The sequence below is a fragment of the Mycteria americana genome, chromosome 5 (genome assembly GCF_035582795.1).
Source record: "Mycteria americana isolate JAX WOST 10 ecotype Jacksonville Zoo and Gardens chromosome 5, USCA_MyAme_1.0, whole genome shotgun sequence".
NCBI classification, from domain to species: domain Eukaryota; kingdom Metazoa; phylum Chordata; class Aves; order Ciconiiformes; family Ciconiidae; genus Mycteria; species Mycteria americana.
In genome coordinates, this window is record NC_134369.1 from 31,122,881 (window position 1) to 31,143,396 (window position 20,516).

Consider the following 20,516-nt stretch of genomic DNA (forward strand, 5'->3'; position numbering starts at 1 on the left):
ATGAAGGCTATGATTGGTGATGATTTTTGCAAAGGAAATTAATGCCCTAAAATGTCCTTTACACTAAAGGACAGTGTTTGAACAAGAACAAATGGATTCAGACTAGCTACAGCTTACATTAGACTGGAAATGGGAGCTTGAAATCATGAGAGTAATCAGCATCTGGAACAGGTACGAGCTGGAGCAGTCAGGGGAAAAAATACCCACGCTCTCAGACAGAGCTTGATAGGAATAGAGAAAGGACTATATGATGTGGTATCTACAAGAGTGGGAGAATGGATCTGATAGTCCAAGAAGTCCCTTCCTACCTCATTACCCTAAACCTAATGTAATTTGTGTGTACCTTTGAGAAGCTGAAAGAGAACAGTTGCTGTTTATGATGATCAGGATGATTGGAGAGCAAAGGAATGTGGTTTTGTTGTTTTGGCTCAGAGCTGCCACATAAAGAGGGTAGACAGCAGAGGCTGGAGCGGGCTCTTGGCTCCTGCCAGCGCTTGCAGGCAGGCTGAGTCAGGAAGAGCCATCTTATGTTTTTAGCAAAGCAGGCAGAGGTGACCCCACGGAGGCGTGCCATGGGAGCCTCCAGGAACCCAGCTAGCGTGGGACCTGCATATCTGGCTCAGCGCTGGGGAGAAGGCCTGAGGCTGAGCGACGCAGACCGGAGCCCTAGTTTATGGCAAGGTGTCCAGTATGGCAGAGAAAAAGGAGATGTAACTTCCTTGTTTGTGCAAAGCCAACCACATGCCACTGCTCCTGGTGGTGCCTCACTGTCACCTGATGTGCAAGCTAAGTTTGGGAAGACCTCCTCTATCTTGTAATGGATCTCTCTGTGTTGCAAACTGTCCTGTACCCTGTACGACAATATTTCCCTCTTCCTTCTGGAGTGTTGTGAAGATTACCTATAATAGACAGTATCTCATATACATACAGTATACACATGTACATCTGTATTCATTTTATAGATGATGAAACCCAAAAGTGTTGTATAAGAGATTAGTCTTTTTGTTAATGCTGCTGTTATAAATTCAGCTAGTTTAATCTAGAGGGTAAAGCTGTAAATAGCAATTGTTGGCATAATCATAACAAAAGAAAACCCAGCTCTTAAGTACCATTTAGTGATACAGGAGCTGGGTCCAACATGCTGTCTAGAAAGCTGGGATAAACTTGCAGAGCCAATCTAACAGAGTTCAAGGACAGCCTTACGCTGGATCCCCATATGCTGTGCCACAATCATTATTTTAGCAATAAAGCCAAGATTTACCACTCACTGCTACAGAAGAGTCACAGCATGGGAGTCTTTACAGGAGTGTTTAAAAACAGCCAATTCTTGGTTGCAATCAGTAGAATCACTAGAAAATACTGTTTGCAGTACCATCACAACTAAGTGATCCCAGTAAAGCACGCTGATGCACTCATCAGGTGATTTATCATGCACATGGCTGCACACGACCAGATGGCAGCGAGTAGAAGCCGCGGGCACTGCACGGGTGCGCAGGGCCTGCAAGCCTTGCTGTGTCTGCCTGCACCCCAAGATCTGGAAACACGCGTACAGGCCGATTAGCCATCTTGAAGGTATTATTAGGGACACGAAGGTGCGGGCTGCGACTAGAGGCGGTAACTAACAACCGCGAAGCCGTGACGAGACTCCCTCCCGCCGCCATTTTGAGGGGGGGGAACCCTTTCCCTCAAGGAGGCTCCCGCCCCACGCGCCTGGGGGAGCGAGGCGGGGCCGCGGCGCAGGCGCAGTGCGCCGCCAGGCGGCCACGTGACGCGGGTCAGCTGAGCGTTGGCGGAAGCGGCCGGCGCGGGTCTGGGGTGCCGGGGGCCGTTGGCGGCCATGGCCTCCATCCTGGACGAGTACGAAGATTCCCTCTACCGCTCCGCCTCCGTGCAGCAGAGCCGCGCCAGCGTGGGCATCCCGCACTCCGGTAGGTGCGCGGCAGCGGCGGTGCCCGGGCCAGCCCCCGGGGCAGCGCGGCGCTGTGGTTACATCCAGGCCCTGGGCACGTCGTATCCCCCCCAGTGGAGGACTAGGCCGGTGTCCCGCCGGCTGGAGGCCTGCTCCCACCGTTAGCCCCTCGGCGGGGCCTCGAGTGTGCGGGGAGCACCGCTGCGGGTTTTCCTGCTGGGAGGGGGGAGGCGAGGTGGCAGCTCATTAGGCGGGGGGGGAGTAGGGCACGTCAGGCTGTGGGGAATGCTTCCAGTAAAAGGTGTGTCGCTGTGCATGTGGCATAACATTCAGCTGCGATTTGCTTTTCCATTATTTTCTGTGTGAAATGTTTTCATGCAGGGGTCGCTCGATTCCTGATGAAGCTCAGGGGTGATGCAGGTCATCTTAGCAAAACTGAGGTGCTGCTTATCTGTGGGAGGGCTTCATCAGGCCATACCCCCCCTGTGCCGTGAAGTGGTGTGTGGTGAAAACACGTGTACATGAAGCGGCATGCCTTCGTAGTCACAAATTATAACCACACCTCAGCGCTCTTCAGTTCAGAGCTGTGGTATCTGTCTGAGATCATCTCATCAGCTTGCTTTCTTCTTTTTTTTTTTTTTTCCCCCTCCCTCCTCTCTGAAGAACCCAGCTGTTACAGCCACAGTATTCTGGCTGCGTGCACAGTTGTACCTGCATGGGGTTAGTTTCCTAACCCAGGGGCAGTTTACCAAAGGCTTCATTGTTTGGAGTGTTTCCCTTAGGCTGACTACATGATGGCAAGGTTACTGCTGAAGAAGATTACCAAGAAAGCAATCTATATCACTATTAAACTTTTCTGTCAAGGTCTGTGAATCTTTGGTATGCTGCACTATGCAGGGAGGTGTGCAGTCAATGTAAAGTAACAGTGTGGTGACCAGTCAGTTGTTTCTTTCACGCGAGAGAAAGCAAACAAATGGCAGGTATATGCCATGATAAATTCAAGGTTTATTAGGTTCAATAACGGTTCCCTGTTAGATGCCACCTCACAACATTTTATTGAGTGTGGCAGGGAAATGCAGGTTATGAGAGGATTCTGTTCTACCTGGTATTGTTGTGGTAGTACCAGCTGCTATGCAGAGCTGGCATTTTTGAGTTACAAGTTTGGAAATGCACGGACACATTCTTTCAAGTCTTTTCGTCATATAGTGTTGCCCACTGTTAACCTTTGGGGAAACTAGGTTGTGACATTTATATATGTGGTAAGAATTGATGAATTGTGTCATACTATGTATATTATTGAGTATAAATACACAGACAGAATTACTCTGAGTCTAGGTAATGAAGTAGATATGTTCCCTGTGTTTGTTTTAACATGCATAGTTATTTTGTTGTGTAATGTTAGATAAAGAGTAAGTGTCCTGAATAGGTGTTGTGCAAAACAGTGTTGGGACCAGCTGTGTTACTGAAAATAAATTTTCAAGGACTCAGCTTTTCTTCTTGACTGCTGCAACACTGTCTTCAGTCATGGCTGTCTTACAGTTGAGAAATCTGCCTGTTTGCTGACAATTGATGTTGGCAAAGGAAGTTTTGGAAACTGCTTAATTGCAAAGGCACAGCCTAATCAGGATTTTAGTTATTCTTAAATCAGACTGCACTGGTGATGTTGAACAAAACATGGGCTGGTAGAAGTTGTGGGCAGTCTGAAGTTTAAGCAAATTGATTTTGGAAAAAGATGCAAGTAAATAGTTAACTTCCTGAAAGCAGTCCTAAAGGTTAGGTTGGAAATTTTGGAAGATGCTGAAACTTATTCCTCTGTTTCAGTTAGTTGTTCCCTGTGCTTGTTAAACTGCAGCTGCTGTTTCTCAAAGTTGTAGGTAACCAAGCAGTGACTGTTGCCAATCTAAAGTACTGCTGCAGTGTAAACTTGAAGTACTGCAGTTCCAGCATGAAAAGACCTACTTTGACCCACTAGATGTGACTGATGTTGGTGAGCTTAGATCTTTGAACAGTTTAAAAGCTTTAAGGAATAATGCAGATTTGCTCAGAAATCAGGGTGGGAAATGCTGCAGTAGAATCTCGCCTGAACAGAAGAGTGACATTGGGGTCAGGATGAAGGAGAGACTGTTTGAAGGGAATGCATGTTATAAAATAGACATCTCCTTTGTATGGAGAAGTGTAAGCTAAAGAAGTGCATCCTTCTCCTGTTATGGACGCTAGCTAAAATCCTCATGTTAGTGATGATGATCCTACAGTTGTTATAATCGTAATTGATACAGTCCTAAAGAGTCCAGAATGCTGGAATCCAATCCCCTGGCTTGAACTATGACTGAATAAAAAAAACCAAACTCACCACAACTCAAAACCCTTACCTGTGTATAGGTGCTAGTTGCTCCCTTTCCTTCCTGTGTTTGGGTTTCCTTGCTGTCTCAGTCAGCCTTGTTTTGCCTGGTGGCAATCTGAAAAAAATTAAAGATTGCCTGAATGAATGTGACTTGGCGATCCATTGGTATGTGCATTTTTCCCATCAGAGTAACCCTTCCTTTTTAGATGTATAAATATGTGTTTATATTTTTTGGTTAGCTGTGACATCATGTGAATCTGCAGGTTGGGAGTTTTGTCTGCATGTTTTGAACCGCAGCTCATACCAGCAATTTTAAGCCGTGGCATTGTAGCTCCTTAATCTGAAATGAAGAACATCTCTTTTGCTTAACTGGAAAGAACTGGAAGGAACGCACATTTGCATAAGTGGGTAATGTTTAACATGTGGATCAATGTGTAAGAAAAAAAACGTGCTGAGCAAAAAAGGCTGCCTACTCAGATTGTGGTTGCTTTGTCTGTTCCTGCATGTGCATCTTTCCTCTAAAACAAGAATCCTTTAAAGATCCCGCAGCTGGTCTAGTGTTGAGGCAGAGGCAGAGAGAAGACATTGGTAGAATAGGCAATTAAAGGATTTGTAGTGTTAGCAGGCTGCTTTTTGCTACTACACTGGCCTTGTCAATAGCAACATGGCTGAAATTAGAGTCTTTCAGCATAATTTGGGGGAGGTTATAGGTATTGAGTGTGCTTTGAAATGGTGCTGTTAGTCCCAGTCTAGAGAGTGTCAGGCCTATGCTCTTTAGAGTGGAAGCAATCTGTTTCCTCTGAGATACAATCCCAGGTTTCTTTTTTCTTTAAGTTTACATCTTCCTAGTTAGCTACTTTGGCCATGAATGGCCTTAACTCTTAGCTATTTTTGTTTTCAGTCTTCCTGTCCAGGCTAACTGCTGCATGGATCTGCTTGCTTTAGAAATCCTTCAGTCGCACATGGAGTGAAGCAGATGGGTTAACCTAGCAATGTATCAATCTGTCTTGCTTTCTAGCTTGAGGTAGTGTGGTCAGAGTGAGATCCTCTGCTGTTTTCTTTGTCAGAGGGTTATGTAAGACTTTGTGCTTATCGGAAATTCAGTCACTGGGAAAACTTGTCTCATGGGACACATACGGATGAAACTTTGTGATAAGATCTATTTGTGGATGCACATATGTTCCAGGATTTTGCTAATGAGTATCGTCGCTTGTTTTGGTTTTATATGAATGCCTTCTTATTTTGCAGTCACTGGCATATCTGAGCTCTTTTGTAGTTTTTTGCTTCCTCATAGGAAGACCACAAAGAGCGCTGTCCTCATTTAGGAATAGAATGGCATGGTCTCTGCAAGTCCCATGTTTTTGGGTGCAGAGGTCTACCCATCTTCAATGAAAGCTAAATCTGTCATGCTGCTTCTCTGTGCTGCCACATGGTGTTACAAGTTCACCTGTCTTAAAGGTTTCAGTTTGTTGACTGCTTGCCTATGGCTGGGCTTTTGCCTTTGTCATAGCCAAAGGAACGAGTCTTAGAGTTTGAACTGCATCTTGTGCTTTGCCCATCTGCACTGAAGATCATAAGAGGTTTTTAAAGCAATAGATTTCTAAGTTTTATTTATTTATTTATTAACATATTTCTGCAGAAGTATGTCACTTCCCTCAAGTCAGACCTTACTTCTCCATTCTTTGCCTTTCCCACCTAGATCTCCTTCATAAGTAATCCCTCAACATGCCTTCCTATGGATGCCACATTTCCCAAGCTGGTTGGGACTAAACTGACTAGCTGAATATTTACTTAGTCACATGAGCTAACTTGCTGTGGTTGTGCACACTCCTGTTTTCAGTTCATTGATTTGTCAGATTTGCTTGGTTGGGCTTAAAACGCAACTTGTGTGCTGTAAGGTGGCCATGTCTTGTCAAATTTCAACCCTTAACTCTAACCTTAACTGGGCATTTCTTAGAATTCAGGCATGGTTTTCAAAAGGATCTGAGGATTAGGTTAGTCTGACTCCATCTTGGGATTTGCCATGAAACAGTAAGCCAGTCTGAAAGGGTTTTGGCTCAGGAAGCAATTTATGTCAAGATTGGAGCATTGATTCAGCAATCACCAGGTCTTGGTTATTGTTTTGGCTCTAATAAGTAGTTCGCATGCCTTCCAGCAACAACTGGAAAGTTGCAATTAGGATAGTGTTATGGTAGGTAAAACAGTGTTACGGTAAAAGCATCATTGTGACCTCCAGCTGTGTTCCCTGTAACAAATAATCCAACAGACTTCTCTCTATGATGAAGTCTGCTATGTGGATACAAAAAAAACCCAACATGGCTTTAAAAATAGCTTTGGCTTGTGAATGATAGATGTCAAGTATGGTAGCTCATTCAATTCCAACATGGAATAAGAGAGAAATATATTTCAATTAATGCCGCAGTGGTCTCTTGGGTAGCTTGTATGGGAGTGTCAAACCAGAACCCTTTTTGTGTCTTATGTAATACCAGCCATTCTTTCCTGTCTTGAACAAATAAACTGTCAACCAAGGAAAACAAATTACTTTGTGATTCTACTCTCATTTTCAGCTTTTTATGCAGTTTATGTGACAGTTTTGTGGCTTCCCCTGGAATTCTGTGTGCTTTCAAGTTAATGCTTGTGACAAGTTTGCAGTTCTGTGACAAGACAGTAAAGCGTATGACTACTTTTCTTTCCTGTTATACGTATCTACATGAGTGCTGCTCTCTGTGTTCATGCTCCATGGAGCACGCTCCCTTTTCAGTAAAACTCGGAGCAGGTGATGATCCTTCTAGTCTTTTAGGTTAGATTTTGATGTAGTGTGGGGTGGTTGTTGTTGTGGGTTTCTGTCTTGTTTTGTTTTTAAGTGTTCATGTTCTTTCTCCAGGATATGTGAATGCACGACTGGAGAAGGAAACACCAATATTTAACAAGCAAAGGATTGATTTTGCTCCTCCAGAGAAAATTAACAGCTTAGTGGTCTCCTCTAACCAGCTCTGTATGAGCCTTGGCAAAGACACCCTGCTCAGGTAATGCTGCTAGAGACCTGAAGCTTGTTTTCTCCTGCCTTTTTTTTTAAGTTGCTTACAATTACAAAGTGGATAAGAAGCCATGAACCCAATATAGAAAACAGTAAGCAATTACACCTACGTGAACTTTTGTTGGAAGCATGCTTTCATGGTTTCTCTTTGCAGGATTGATCTTGGGAAGCCAGATGAACCTAATCAGGTAGAGCTGGGACGCAAAGATGAAGCCAAAGTCTACAAGATGTTTTTGGACCACACAGGTGAGACAATGGGCTACGTATGTTTACAGACAGTGGTTGGCAGCAGATGCAATTGAATGTGCATAACAAGCACTGGTGAAGGAATTCTTTTTCTGTTCCGTCAATAAGGAGAACAGGTGGTTCTTCTGTGGGCAGGACTCCATTGCCCAGGGGCCCTGCCTACTGATTTGCTCCTGTGCTATTAGAAAAACACTGGCTTGTTATGTGCATGTTGTTGCTTTTGAACTCTCTGAAACGAACACATGCAATTAGGCTGTTCTGAGCAAGGCTGCTGAAACCAATAAAAGGAAGCCTTTGCAGTCACCCTGTGCTGTTTGTGTTTTATTTTTTTAAATTTTTAAAAAAGACTGTAAAACATCTGCAAGTCACTGGTAGCCTTGACTGATTTAAAAAAAAAAAAAAAAAAAAATTTTGGAAAGAGATGTTCATATCTGTCACCAACTGCCAGGGATAGGAGAGAAATGTGGGAACTGTTTGTCCTTAGAACACTTATTGAAACAGAAGAATACCTTCTCGCTGAAGCATCTGGGACTAGTAATTTAAGTTTGCAAATATGGAATACCATTCTGATCCAGCATGGAAATCCCCCACATTCCTACGAATGCCTGGGAAAGTCTTGGATTAAGTATGTTGATATCGGAGCTTATCAAATATGAGGATTAGAAGCCTCAGGAATTCGGCTTGCTTAGGCACAGTCTTAATTTGTTCTCTCCTTCTCCTTCCCTCTCCTCTTGGCAGGCTCTCATCTCCTGATTGCTCTGAACACCAGTGAATGCCTTTACCTGAACAGAAGTGTTCAGAAAGTGCGAGCGCTCTCCCGCTGGAAAGGCCACTTGATTGAAAGCGTGGGTTGGAACAAATTTCTTGGTTCAGAGACCAACACTGGGCCTATCCTGGTGGGGACAGCCCAGGGTCAGATCTATGAGGCTGAAATCTCTGTCAGCGAGGGAAGTCTCTTCAGCACTAATCCTGACCAGTACTTCCGACAGGTCTACACTCTGGAGGAGGAATCAGGACCTGCCCCAGTCTGCTGCTTGGAGATTGAACGAGGGATAGAAGGGAAATTTTTTATTATAGCCACCACTCGAAAGAGACTCTTCCAGTTTGTTGGCAAAGTGCCTGAAGGGACAGAGCAGCAAGGCTTCAGCTCCATATTTGCTATGCATGCTGACCATTTGCCCAGCTTCCGGGAGTTTCCGGCCAGCTTTGGTTTTAGTGAGATAGCCTTTTATACTCCAAAACTGCGCTCCAACCCACGCTCCTTTGCCTGGATGATGGGAAATGGTGTTTTATATGGTACATTGGATTATAGCCGTCCTGATTCAATTTTAAGTGATGAACAGGTCTGGGTTTATCCTTCTGATATTGACATAACTGTGAACAAGCCAATATCCATTGTACTTACCCAGTTCCACTTCCTGTTGCTGCTGCCTGATCGGGTGAAGGCTGTATGCACTCTGAATGGGCAGGTTGTTTTTCAAGATCTGTTCCTGGAGAAGTTTGGCTTACTGACACGCATGATCAAAGATCCCACAGTCCAGCAGATATGGATCCACACTGAGAAAGTAGTGTTCCGCTACCACGTCCAGCGGGAATCTAGAGATGTGTGGAAAATGTATATGAATATGAACAAATTTGATTTAGCCAAAGAGTATTGTAAAGACCGTCCAGAGTGCCTAGATATTGTGCTGGCAAAAGAGGCAGAGCACTGCTTCCAAAACAAGAGGTATCTAGACAGTGCCAAATGCTATGCACTGACCCAGAACTACTTTGAGGAAATTGCCCTTAAGTTCATCGAAGCCAAGCAAGAAGAGGCCTTGATGGAGTTTCTGATTAAGAAGCTAAGTAGCCTAAAGCCTTCTGAGAAGACACAGACAACTCTGCTGACCACATGGTTAACAGAGCTGTACCTGAACTGGCTAGGTATATTGGAAGGAGATCCCTCACAGCGAAATCTCTATTTGGATACACGAGAGAAGTTTCGCACTTTCCTGAGCAGTCCCAAAAACAAAGACTGTCTATTTAATAACCGGGCATCTATTTATGAGTTGTTGGCAAGCCATGGGGACACAGAGCACATGGTCTACTTTGCAGTCATCATGCAGGACTACGAGCGTGTAGTGGCTCACCACTGCCAGCATGATGAGTATGATGAAGCTCTAAATGTGCTGTCCAGGCACAGAGATGAGAAGCTGTTCTATAAGTTCTCTCCAGTCCTCATCCAGCATATTCCCAAGAAGGTAGTTGATGCTTGGATTTCTATGGGCTCTAGACTGGATGCCAGGAACCTCATTCCAGCCCTTGTTAACTATAGCCAGAGTGCCAGCACCCAGCAGATCAATGAAGCCATTAGATATATGGAGTTCTGTGTCTATCAGTTGGAGGAAACCCAGCAAGCCATTCACAACTACCTGTTGTCTCTTTATGCTTTGTGTCGGCCGGACTTGCTGCTATCATACCTGGAGCAAGCAGGAACCAACCCAAACAGGATCCACTATGACCTGAAGTATGCATTGCGCCTGTGTGCCGAGCATCAGCACCACCATGCATGTGTCCATATTTACAAAGTGATGGAATTATATGAGGAGGCTGTGGATCTCGCCTTACAGGTATGTGTGTGTCTGTGCATGCATGCTATGATATATAGGAATGTAGCTTGTTCAAGTTATCTTGAACAACCAAGCATTGAGAGGAACTGGACAGACTCATCAGTATAGGAGCTGTGCAGCTAAGTCTGGGAAGAAAGACCTGTCTCTGCTAACATACTTCTGTGCTTTCACAATTGTTTTGAGTAGACAGCTGACTGTGACAAGCCATAATTGAGGGTAGGGGCATGGAAAGTACAAGGGGGAGTACTGTCTGTCTTAAGCTCAGTCTCTAACATAAATACCTTTAACATATCTGCATTAATGCAAGACTTGTATAGCTATTGTTCAGGATTCTAATTACTTCCTATTCCTAGCTGTGATAATTATCACAGAAGAATGCCTTTGTCAGCTTAGTCTGACCTTCAGGGAGATGTTGGAATTTTTTCTATTGGCATTGCTATGTCTTTGCTGAAATTTGTGGCCAGCAAAGATACTGTAACATGGATTTGCCCTTATTGTAGTTCTGGGCTTTGTTGTTCTCTGCTGGGTAGCAAGCAAATTTTCAGGGAGTAATACTGGTGGAGAGGAGAGGTGTTTGACTTGTAAACAAGGAGCAGGTCAGTAGTGCAGCCCTAGGCAACGAGATGGCAATAGCAGTTTTCTATTAATGCCTCCTATAATGCACAGCAGGCTTTGAAGTTGAATGGTGGACAAACAAAGAGGGAAGCTTAACTCAGTTTCGTTGTCTGTGCAACTTCTAGGTGGATGTTGATCTTGCCAAGTCCTGTGCAGATCTCCCTGAAGATGATGAGGAACTCCGGAAGAAGCTCTGGTTGAAGATTGCTCGCCATGTTGTTCAGGAAGAGAAGGATGTCAAGAAGGCAATGGCCTGCCTCTCCAGCTGTGCCCTACTGAAGATTGAAGATGTCCTGCCATTCTTTCCAGACTTTGTCACTATTGACCATTTCAAGGAGGCAATCTGTAACTCCCTGGAGGACTACAACAAGCACATTGAGGAGCTGAAAAGGGAGATGGAGGAAGCCACACAGAGTGCCAAGAGAATTCGAGAGGACATCCAGGAAATGAGAAATAAGTATGGCTCTGTGGAGCCTCAGGAAAAATGTGCTGCTTGTGACTTTCCACTTCTAAACCGCCCTTTTTACCTTTTCCTGTGTGGTCACATGTTTCACTATGACTGTCTCCTCCAAGCAGTTTTCCCAAACCTTCCTGCCTATAAGCAGGCAAAACTTGAAGATCTTCAGAAGAAGCTGGCAGCTACCAGTCAGCCTTCCAAGAGCCACCATCGTCCCAAGGACGCAGATACCACTAGCTTGGGGAAGGGGCAGCAGAGCCGGGAACAGATCAAAGCTGACATTGATGACATTGTGGCAGCTGAATGTGTGTACTGTGGTGAGCTGATGATCCGGTCCATTGACAAGCCTTTTATTGATCCCCAAAAGTATGAAGAGGAGATGCAAAGCTGGCTGTAGTTTTCCAAATCTGCAACTGTCAATGCACCAGAGTGGTTTTGTTCACAACTTTTGAAGCTTCTGTGGTGGGAATATAACCTCCAAAAGCAGGAACACAGTGGCTTCTGTGGAACTCCAAGGAAAGAGTAGTGGGGTCTTGTTATCAGGGTTACAGTGAAGTTGTCTTGAAAATGGGGACATATAGCTATGGCTGTCTAAGAACTTGAACAACAGTTAGAGCTAACCTACTGGAATATTTTTTAGCAGATGTTTGCTGCTTGCAGTTCTTCTGAGGTTCTCAGTGTGAAGCTAATGGAGTGCCTTGTTGTGCAGAAGGAATTGGGAACAGCCTATGATTTGTCTTCCCTGATGTGTGGTATTTGTTTTGGTGAAGACAAGCTTAAAGGGAAAGGTAGTGAAGAACGCTAAGCAGGGTAGTCTTCATTCATCACTTTCAAAGCTAGAATTGCCTTCTGTTTCCTTTTTGCTGAGAGTCTCTAACCACATACATGGAAAGAACATGAAAGGACAAATGCTCTTGTGTTTGTAAACATCATGCCACACAAATATGTTTCTACACAATGTAACATAAGAATGTGTATAATTCTCAAGCAGGAGTGTCTCATAATACACTAAGTCATTTGCCTGCGATTCAAGGTGTATAATTCTTTCCCACAAGCTTTATGGACAAACCCATACATTTGGATTTTCTCTGGGTACTCTTCACTTTGTTTCTGGCAATACTTCCTAGCCTGTTCATCCCTTCCTCCCTCTCTCCATCCTATTTCTACTATGACTGTCTTTGTGTAGTGGGTCTTGGTTTTGTCTTCACCCCAAACCAAAATTGATACATGCAGTAGTAATGTTTCAACTGATACTCTGCAAGCAGGAACACAGTCCATTTGTATTGTCCTGCTGTGGTCCTCTTCAAGCTGCACTTGAGCACTAGACTAGAGATCTAGTTATAGGTTCCCTCAAGGGTAGACTACAGAAAAGTTATGTTGGTGTGAAATTTGCTTTGCCATTTGAAGCCAGTACCTTGTGACCAGGCAGTCTTTTGCCCTTCTGACAGTATTTGATACTTTCTGGAGATGGCTGCAGGTCAATGCTTCTGTCTATTGCTCTGACTTGGAAAATGCTTCCCAGAAGGTGGCGATCACTACATTGTGGGTGAAGGAACAAACTTTCTGTAGCGATCTAGCGAGGGTTCCTTGTTTTATTTTTAAAGAAACTAAAATTTTAATGAAGTTCTGCTGTTTGGGGCTGAATCGCAAAGGTGGTAATTGGCAGAAGAATGGAATGATCTAAATGAAAAATTATGATTCTTGTAATTAAGGCAATAGAAAATACTGTCTTCTGAAAAACCTCTTCAGTTCTTTCACATGAATGTATGTGCTTGTCTTGAGTATCTCTCTCAATCTGCTAGTCACTTACCCTGTTCATAGGATTGTAGAAGTGGGTTTTCACATCATTGAAAGGGAGCATAAATTGGTTTCCTCAAGGACCTGACCTAAGAATTTTGATAACTGTTCAGAGCTCCAGAAGAACAGCCGTGCTTTTGTTGGGAACTTCAGCCTGGAATGAGTGAATTTTATCTGTGTAAAATGACATGAGTAATAAAACCAGAGCTGACACTAGGAAGACCTGAGGTTTTGAAGTCCTCTTTTCATTGTTGGAACCATGGGATAGGCAGTCTCATTACCACGTGGTAGTGTTTGTTGCTGGCTTATCAGAAACCACTGTTTCAGTGGTTCCATTAAGCAGTGGTTCAGAAACCCCACACGCTGTCGTTTGCTTTGGCTCTGGATAGCCTTTTGCTTTGAGTAAGTCGATGGGTCTGCCAGAAGAATTTGTGATGAAAACTAAATGTGATGTCTTTTGAAGTTCAGCATTAAACCTGTTATAACTGGCCGCTCCTGAATCATCATCTTTTCATGTAAGCAGTGTGATATTTAAGGTTGTATATGTCGTTATAAAGCAACAGTAGCCTCCCACCCAAACCAGTTTCTGGTCAAAGGCAAGTGGCTGTTTTTCTGCCCTTTAGCAGAAACATGAGTAGCAGCTCATTCTGATGCAGGGAGTAATTTCAAGTTACTTACTTTCTTTGAGATGTTCTTAATACTTGTTCCATCTCTTTACTTTCGGGTTTTTACAGGATGCTTTCCTGGTATATTAGAATTATTATAGTCCTCCATTCTTTTCCTGTTAGTGCTACAGAACAGTCGCATCACTAAATGTTTCTGTTGTGCTCTGAAGACTAGCAATATTATTTGCTTATAGACCATTCCAGGGAGATCTGCTCATCCATAATATTGGAAGAAGTGTGTGTCTGTGGGAACTGAGGTATAGCAAATAAGTAAAAACCCTCAAGTCTTTGCCTGAGATGGGGTGGTAGGAGAAGGCACCTCAAGAACCTACTGATTCCAGTCTTGGGTATTAATATGTCTCAGTTAAAACTAGAACTAGGTATTTTTTTTTTAATGACTAGTACGCAACATTCTCTGAGGGCTGTAGGCTTGTGCACCAGATACATATTCCACAAATCTCATGCTTTCTCACCATTGTTAACTAAAAAATCTTTTAGATCGTTTGCTGTCAAGGCTGTGGAGAGTGTTAATGCCTGCAAAGACTCCAGCAGTGATTAGATGACTAGTGCCAGTAGTACAGGAAGCTACATAAAGATATCTTCTGAACTTTCCTTACATTGTCACATGCTTCAAAAGTTTCAGTAACCACTCACCTGTGCTTCTTGGCAATTTCACAATATCACTCAGTGAAAAAGGTAAGAGGGTTTTTTGGGGGGGTGGAGGGAAGTGAACTGCTTACTGTTCTCCCATAAATCTAATCTGCAAGATCTCTTCCTCTTTGCTTTCAGAATAGCATTTTTATCTTTTCTCCTTGTAATTTCAGCACAGTTACATTTTAGAAATCACAGTCCTTTGTACGTTTTTTTTAGCTGTGAATGAACTGTGTACCAGCTGTTAGAAATGATGTGGCCTTGGGCCTTGTCCTTGTCTGTGTGAATAACCTCTACCATTTAGTTTAATGCAGCTAGAGAACAGCATAACCAAAAGGGTGGGTGGGAGCCCCAGCCCTATTTAACCAGGACAAATACCTGTAGCTAGATTTACGCTGAAGAAATGTAGTTGTGCAGGCAAGGCCTAAAGCAAACTACCTCGCCTCTCCTAGGCTTCAAGCAAGGGGTTGGGGAAATGCTGTGAGTTGGGGAGACAATGTGAGGGTGTGTTATGGAAGAGTTTGTAGAGAATTTTGGTCTATGTGGTTGGGAGCAGGTAATTGAAACGCTGAAAGCTGTGTGTTTTGTCTACTTTCTACAAATAAACGACTGAGCTGGAAATTTAGTAAGGCAGATTCTTAACAAGCCACTAGATGTCATTGCTGTCTGTTTAAATACTGAGGTTTGCTGCAGAGAAGCTAAAGGTGTTCTGTAGCAGGAGAAAGAACGGTACAAAGCAGTGAGGAACTGAAGCAGGTTCCCAGTGCCTTTGAGGGGGGAGGGTGGAGGCAGACATGTAAGGTAGTTATTGGAGGCAAAGATGCTAAAAAAATTGTCTCTAAAAGGCAATTTCAGTTCACAGATCACTGTTTTCCAGGTTTTGAATATCAAAAGCTGGATTTACTCTGTTAACAAAGAGTATCAGTCCTCTTTTGTTTAATTGCATTCCAGCGTAAGTTCCTACAGAGCTAGCTGATTTACTAAACTGTAGAGAGACCATCCCTGGGCTTGGAGTTGCAATATCTGGTGGGCTCGGGTCTCGCCATTTTTGCTTGCTTCCTCTTCACCCTGTCTCGGCAGCAGAGATGATAGAAGTGAATGGGAGCCAGCTCCTTAGTTGCCTGAGTTCACATCTAGTGTGTTTTGTTAAAAACACCAGTAAAGCTGGGTTTGTAATATGATATTGGACACCGACTTGCATGAACAGTGAAGTTAGTGTGTTTGCTTTTGCCTCTGAGTGGTGGGGTCATAATCCCAATAAAGGGGCAAATGGGAGTAGGAACATCTTGTACTCCATCAAAATTAGATGATGTAGTTTGACTCAGATTGTAGTCATGTATTAGCATGCAGTTCTTGGAATGGCTAGTTCCCATTTACTTCTGCTCTGTCACTGTCAGCATATAGACTGTCTATGTTTACAAGTGCAAATACTTAGCTTCTAGTGGGAATTGCTGGGAAGTTTGTTGTTCCTTGTGTCACTTCATCCAACAACCCTGTACTGAGCTGTGAGAAGACTGAAAATGGGCCTCTTCCTTGCAACAAGTGCGCTGAGCTGAAATTTGAGGTTTGGAATATACAAGACTTACAGAATTTTAGATTTTTTAATTATTATTTTTATTCAAATGGATTAAATCTTTTTCTCCAGAATATATGGAGTACCATGTGATTAACTGTGGCATGTGTAGTGTTTATGAGAGAAGCTTATGGCATCCTCAGAGCAGAGAGAGGCTTGCCAGGATCTCCTATCCTTTTTGTACATGGGGAAGGGACGCCCTTCCCTAGAAAGGAGAGGGAATGGCAGTTTCTATAAAATAATTTGGCTGATCTTTATGTATCTGACTTCAGAGAAGCTTCCCCACTGGAACTGTGATCTTGATGGATCTGTACTTTTCACACTGAGGTGCTGAAGAAGAAAAAGCTTATTTCCTTTGGAATAGGAATTTTGGTAAAATTGAAAAGGTTAGGGCTTGAAAGTGGAACATTACAGGAGTGCCTTCAATTTGCAGTGGGTTGTGTGTGGGTTTAGCTCCTAAACTATCTGCTGTCTCTGATCATGCCCAGTCCAGGCTTTGCACCTTATGAGCCCTCTAGGATTTGAGCTCCGTGCCCTTACTGTGATTTTGGAGCCTCGTGATACTTCCCCCTCAACTCAGCGTTTGGGTTTTTTCACTCCCAGATCTCATGGAAAGGCATCAGGCTACTTATTTGGGGTATAAGCTTTAAAGCAACCTGGCCTGCAGCTGCTTTCACGTGGAAGGAGGGGAAAAAGATTAAACAAACTTGTTAGATCTACCTGTTGAAACTGGTTGGGGTGGAGAGAAAAAGGGGCTCAGGCATTTCCTCTCTGTAATGGCCAGAGGTATTGGAGGCAGCTTGTTTGAGTCAGACTGGTTGCTTAGGAACAAGGAAGCTACAGGAGCCCTCTGAGGTTACAAGTACAGCTATAACTGATCCTACAGAATCTCTTTGTTATTGTGGGGCAGCTCAGCGGAGGACGGTTTCCAACTTGCAGCAAGTCAGTATTGGGTTCAGACTTGCTGGAGTGCTTCACAGCCCGTATGATGATGGTTGCAGAGCTGTTTTAATTCAGCACTTGAACTGCAGAGCTTGGTTGGTGTGGGAATAAGCACAGCTGATGTGTTTGTACATCAGGCTGTCTCACTGCACGGATATTTCCATCGTATGCTTCCAAACACCACATAAATACCCTTGTTTTATAAAGGTGCGTACAGGCTGTACCTGATGTGTGTCAGGAAGTAATTTTGGCATTTTCCTACTTTGCAGGGGTCATATATTCCTGCTGTGCTGCCATGTTGGCTGTAGGCTGGGTTGTCTTCAGAAGAGGATTTGATCTAGCCTTTTTTTTGTTTAACATGTGGTTTGTTTGCTTCAACTGTAACTGAGAATACTACTGGTAGAGGTTTTTGCAATGAAAGTGTTCAGGAGAAGCTGAACCATAGCCTACCCCTCATTTCATGCTCCATATTGAATGGTTCATTGTAGGTGGTGGTTTATATGAAAAGGATTGAACAACTGGTTTGGTATCCAAAAGCAGGTATTCTCCACTTTGTGCAATTGAAATCCAAGTGCTGGTCATTTGGCATGGTCTTCGGAACGCAGCCTGAACTTGGAGGCTGCTGGACTCCGCTTAAGCAGACATCTGTGTTTTCCAATTGGTCAGTTATTCAACAGTCTTTTTTCATCTCTTTGTGTGTATATACTAAATAGATTTTCTAATAAATAAATGATTATTGTGGAACTGGGTTCATAAAAAGTTGTTTCTGTCTATAGATTTTCTTTTTCCTACGTTTATTAAAAACCAGGTGCACAGCGTGGTTTTCTCTGAGAGTAGATCTGGTGTGTTTTGATCTCTAATTCTGTTCCTGTGTGTATATTGGGCCAATGCCTTTGGATGAATTAGGAATGTCACAGAGAAAGAGAAACACGAAGGCTGCTGTATTAGTTTATTAGGACTTTCCTCTACAGTCTCTACGTGACAATTATTAGCAGCTGCCCTGGCTGGTTTTGATGGCTGCTGCATGTTTTTCACCACATAAACAAGATACATATTCTTTGGTAAGAGCCTGTGAAGGTAAGGGTAGTAAAAAGTTGTTGGTCTTTGGCTAATTAACATGGTTCCAGCAAAACAGCTGTTGTCCAGTTTTTCTTATAGTAGCTATCAAGATAAAATTAATATATATAGCTGATCTAAATAAAATAATATTCCATGTGTAGCTGAACCATATGTTGCCATCCTTGATAACAGGGCCATAAACTTAGATCAGCTCATGCTGTTTGAAAGGACTGAGCAGAACGTTGCTGGGTGAGGAGGAAACTGAGAGTTGAGGCTTACTCTCCTGGATGTCCCAATTCTTTGTTTAATACTTGCTTGTGTGACACAGCATGACTGTCTCAGAGCGACATCTGCATTTGTGTTACAGTGGTACATTCTGCTGAGCAGCATTTTTGGGAGAAAAGCACTTCCTTATGTTCTGCAGTCTGTTTCAAACACTTGCCTGCTTGCCCAGTTAATGAGATTGGAATAACTAGGACCATGTCATCTTTCTGCTATGTTCTTCTGAAAGGTTGCTTATGGTAGTCCTTTGAAGCATGTACCGAGACTTGCAGTGGCAGGGTTTCCAAAGCAAAAAATACTTTAGTACAGGAAACATCTAATGAAAGCGGGACATACCGAAACCCATTCCATAATAAGCCAGAGTTTGTTTTCATTCTGTTGAAAATTCTTAGTGAGAAAGTAAGTATAAACTGTAAAGTAACATGGTTTTATTTCTTTCAGCTTAGACTTCTCAAGGAACACATGAAGGACAGAAATGTCCTCTTCTGTGAGCTTGAGTGGGTGCAAATCAGTTAGTGTGGACTTTGCTGTTTATAAGTAGCATCTTCTTAAATTTGTTCTTGGCTGTTGATTGAGAAATGTCTTGTGATCCTTGATCTACCTAATATTTGTGCACACAGCCAGTTTTAGGAGACTGTGAAGTGGAACAGTGTATTCAGCAGTCAGCAAGCCTAGGCTCTGGCAATAGTTTCTTTGCCGAGGTAGAATCAGAGTTTGCTCCTTTAAAGTTGTTTTTCTCTGCAGTGTGGTTACAGAAGCAGTAGGGAGTTTTCAGAAGAATCTTGAGTGACCCTTGTATCCTTACAGAGAGGTACCTGGAAAGTGGTAACTTCATGGAATTGGGCAATTCGGTACTGCGTTTCAGCAGCTTTGAGTTACAGGGAGTTGCTCACTTGATGCTGTGGCACCTGAGCCACAAGTAAAGGTGTGGATTATTTTGCCTCCCAGGCATCTTGTACTCCCTGAGTTATGCTCTGAAGAAAATCAACAACTTGGGAAGTTCAGGCTGAACTTAGGTTGAAATGAGGAAGTAGGAAGAATTTCTGTACACAACATAGGTGTTACTGTCAGTCCTTCAGCACATCCGTATAATGCTAGGCCAGAGCAAGCTTGCTGGATGCTCTCTGTAAGTCAACCAAAATCTGTAGGTAGGGCCTTGGGCAGAAGTTCAAAGTGCTCACTTCTTATCCCACTCTGCAGAAGTCAGAACACTTCTGGAGCTGACTGCCTCCTTATGAGACCCTGAATCAATGGTGGAGTGATGGTGGAGCTGTTTCTTTGTGATGCCTCACATGTTGTACCTTTTTTTATTCATTCTTCTGCCACTGGGACAGGCTCCAGCTCAGCAGCCACCTCTGTTTCCCACTCACTTCTTTCACCTTCTCTGCTCACTGCTCTAGCAAAGAACTGTTTGATTCTGACATAAATACTAAATACAGGAAAGGTTAATAGGGGGTGAATGGTGAAACTCCCTGCCACTTAAGCTTGAAAACTAATGAAGAAAGGAAGAGAATTATGTGGAGAGGGTAACAAGAGGCCCACTGGCTTCCAGGTTTCAGAAGGATGAAACATGGGAGACAGACCAAAGCTGTGCCAGGGTAGTGTGATGAATGTAGCTTGCAGTCTTTATTCCAATACAGCAGAATTAGTACAGGCTGTGAAAATACTTGCTTCTGGCTGATCTCTCTTTCCTGAAGGGTGTACTACTTTTCTCTGAGTCACAGACAGGAGCATCAAGAGAAGGTTGTAAAGGAAAGGGTGTCTCAGATTTTATCATTTGCAACAGACCCAGAGGATGATCTACAAACCTCCTATATTTGTGGAACAAGGAGGAGTTAGAGAGTAGGACAGAGCATACTGCAGATTCAAGAGGGTTACTGATGTATAAACACCTCTTGTAGATGCTGCGGAGTGTCATACCTGGCTTTTAGGTGCTTTTACTTCCTAAACTACCCTGTCTGTATGTTGAAATATTCAGGATCCTTAAAATGCTCTTAGATGCTTACATGGCTGAGTCACTACTAAGGTGTCAGCAGGAAAATTAAGTGTAATGTCTTTGAATTAATGCCACCTCTCACATGCCCAGTGTAGCTGTTCAGAGCTGTCTAAGCAGCGAAGCGATAGCCTGGCTGTTTTAACAGTTTGAGATTAAAGAGATTGCCCCCAGTAGCACGGTCATGTTGAAGAGCTGACTCTGGATTTTTTGTATTTTTTTCACTGCTTTTCTGGTGCCACAAATGACATCTGAAGAGGATTTGGCTTTTCACTGTGCCCCCTTCTTTCTGACTAATACTATTAATGAGTATGGGAGGCTCAAGATGGTTGGAGAAAGT

The 20,516-nt window shown here is 43.4% G+C and overlaps 1 protein-coding gene across 1 annotated transcript; it reads left to right on the forward strand.

The window, feature by feature from the left end:
- Window positions 1–1,767: 1,767 nt before the first annotated feature.
- Window positions 1,768–17,599, forward strand: VPS18 (VPS18 core subunit of CORVET and HOPS complexes). Its single transcript, XM_075502721.1, has 5 exons — window positions 1,768–1,928; window positions 7,135–7,276; window positions 7,442–7,533; window positions 8,272–10,142; window positions 10,883–17,599. Exons 1-5 carry the CDS (start codon window positions 1,838–1,840, stop codon window positions 11,609–11,611), a joined length of 2,925 nt encoding a protein of 974 aa, XP_075358836.1. The 5' UTR covers window positions 1,768–1,837; the 3' UTR covers window positions 11,612–17,599.
- The last annotated feature ends 2,917 nt before the right edge of the window (window positions 17,600–20,516 follow it).

Bases quoted from the DNA above. Each gene is read 5' to 3' on its own strand.
- VPS18 (XM_075502721.1), top strand. From the start codon at position 1,838: ATGGCCTCCATCCTGGACGAGTACGAAGATTCCCTCTACCGCTCCGCC. The intron at 7,277-7,441 runs GTAATGCTGCTA...TTCTCTTTGCAG, and splicing joins GGCAAAGACACCCTGCTCAG to GATTGATCTTGGGAAGCCAG. The intron at 10,143-10,882 runs GTATGTGTGTGT...TGCAACTTCTAG, and splicing joins CTGTGGATCTCGCCTTACAG to GTGGATGTTGATCTTGCCAA.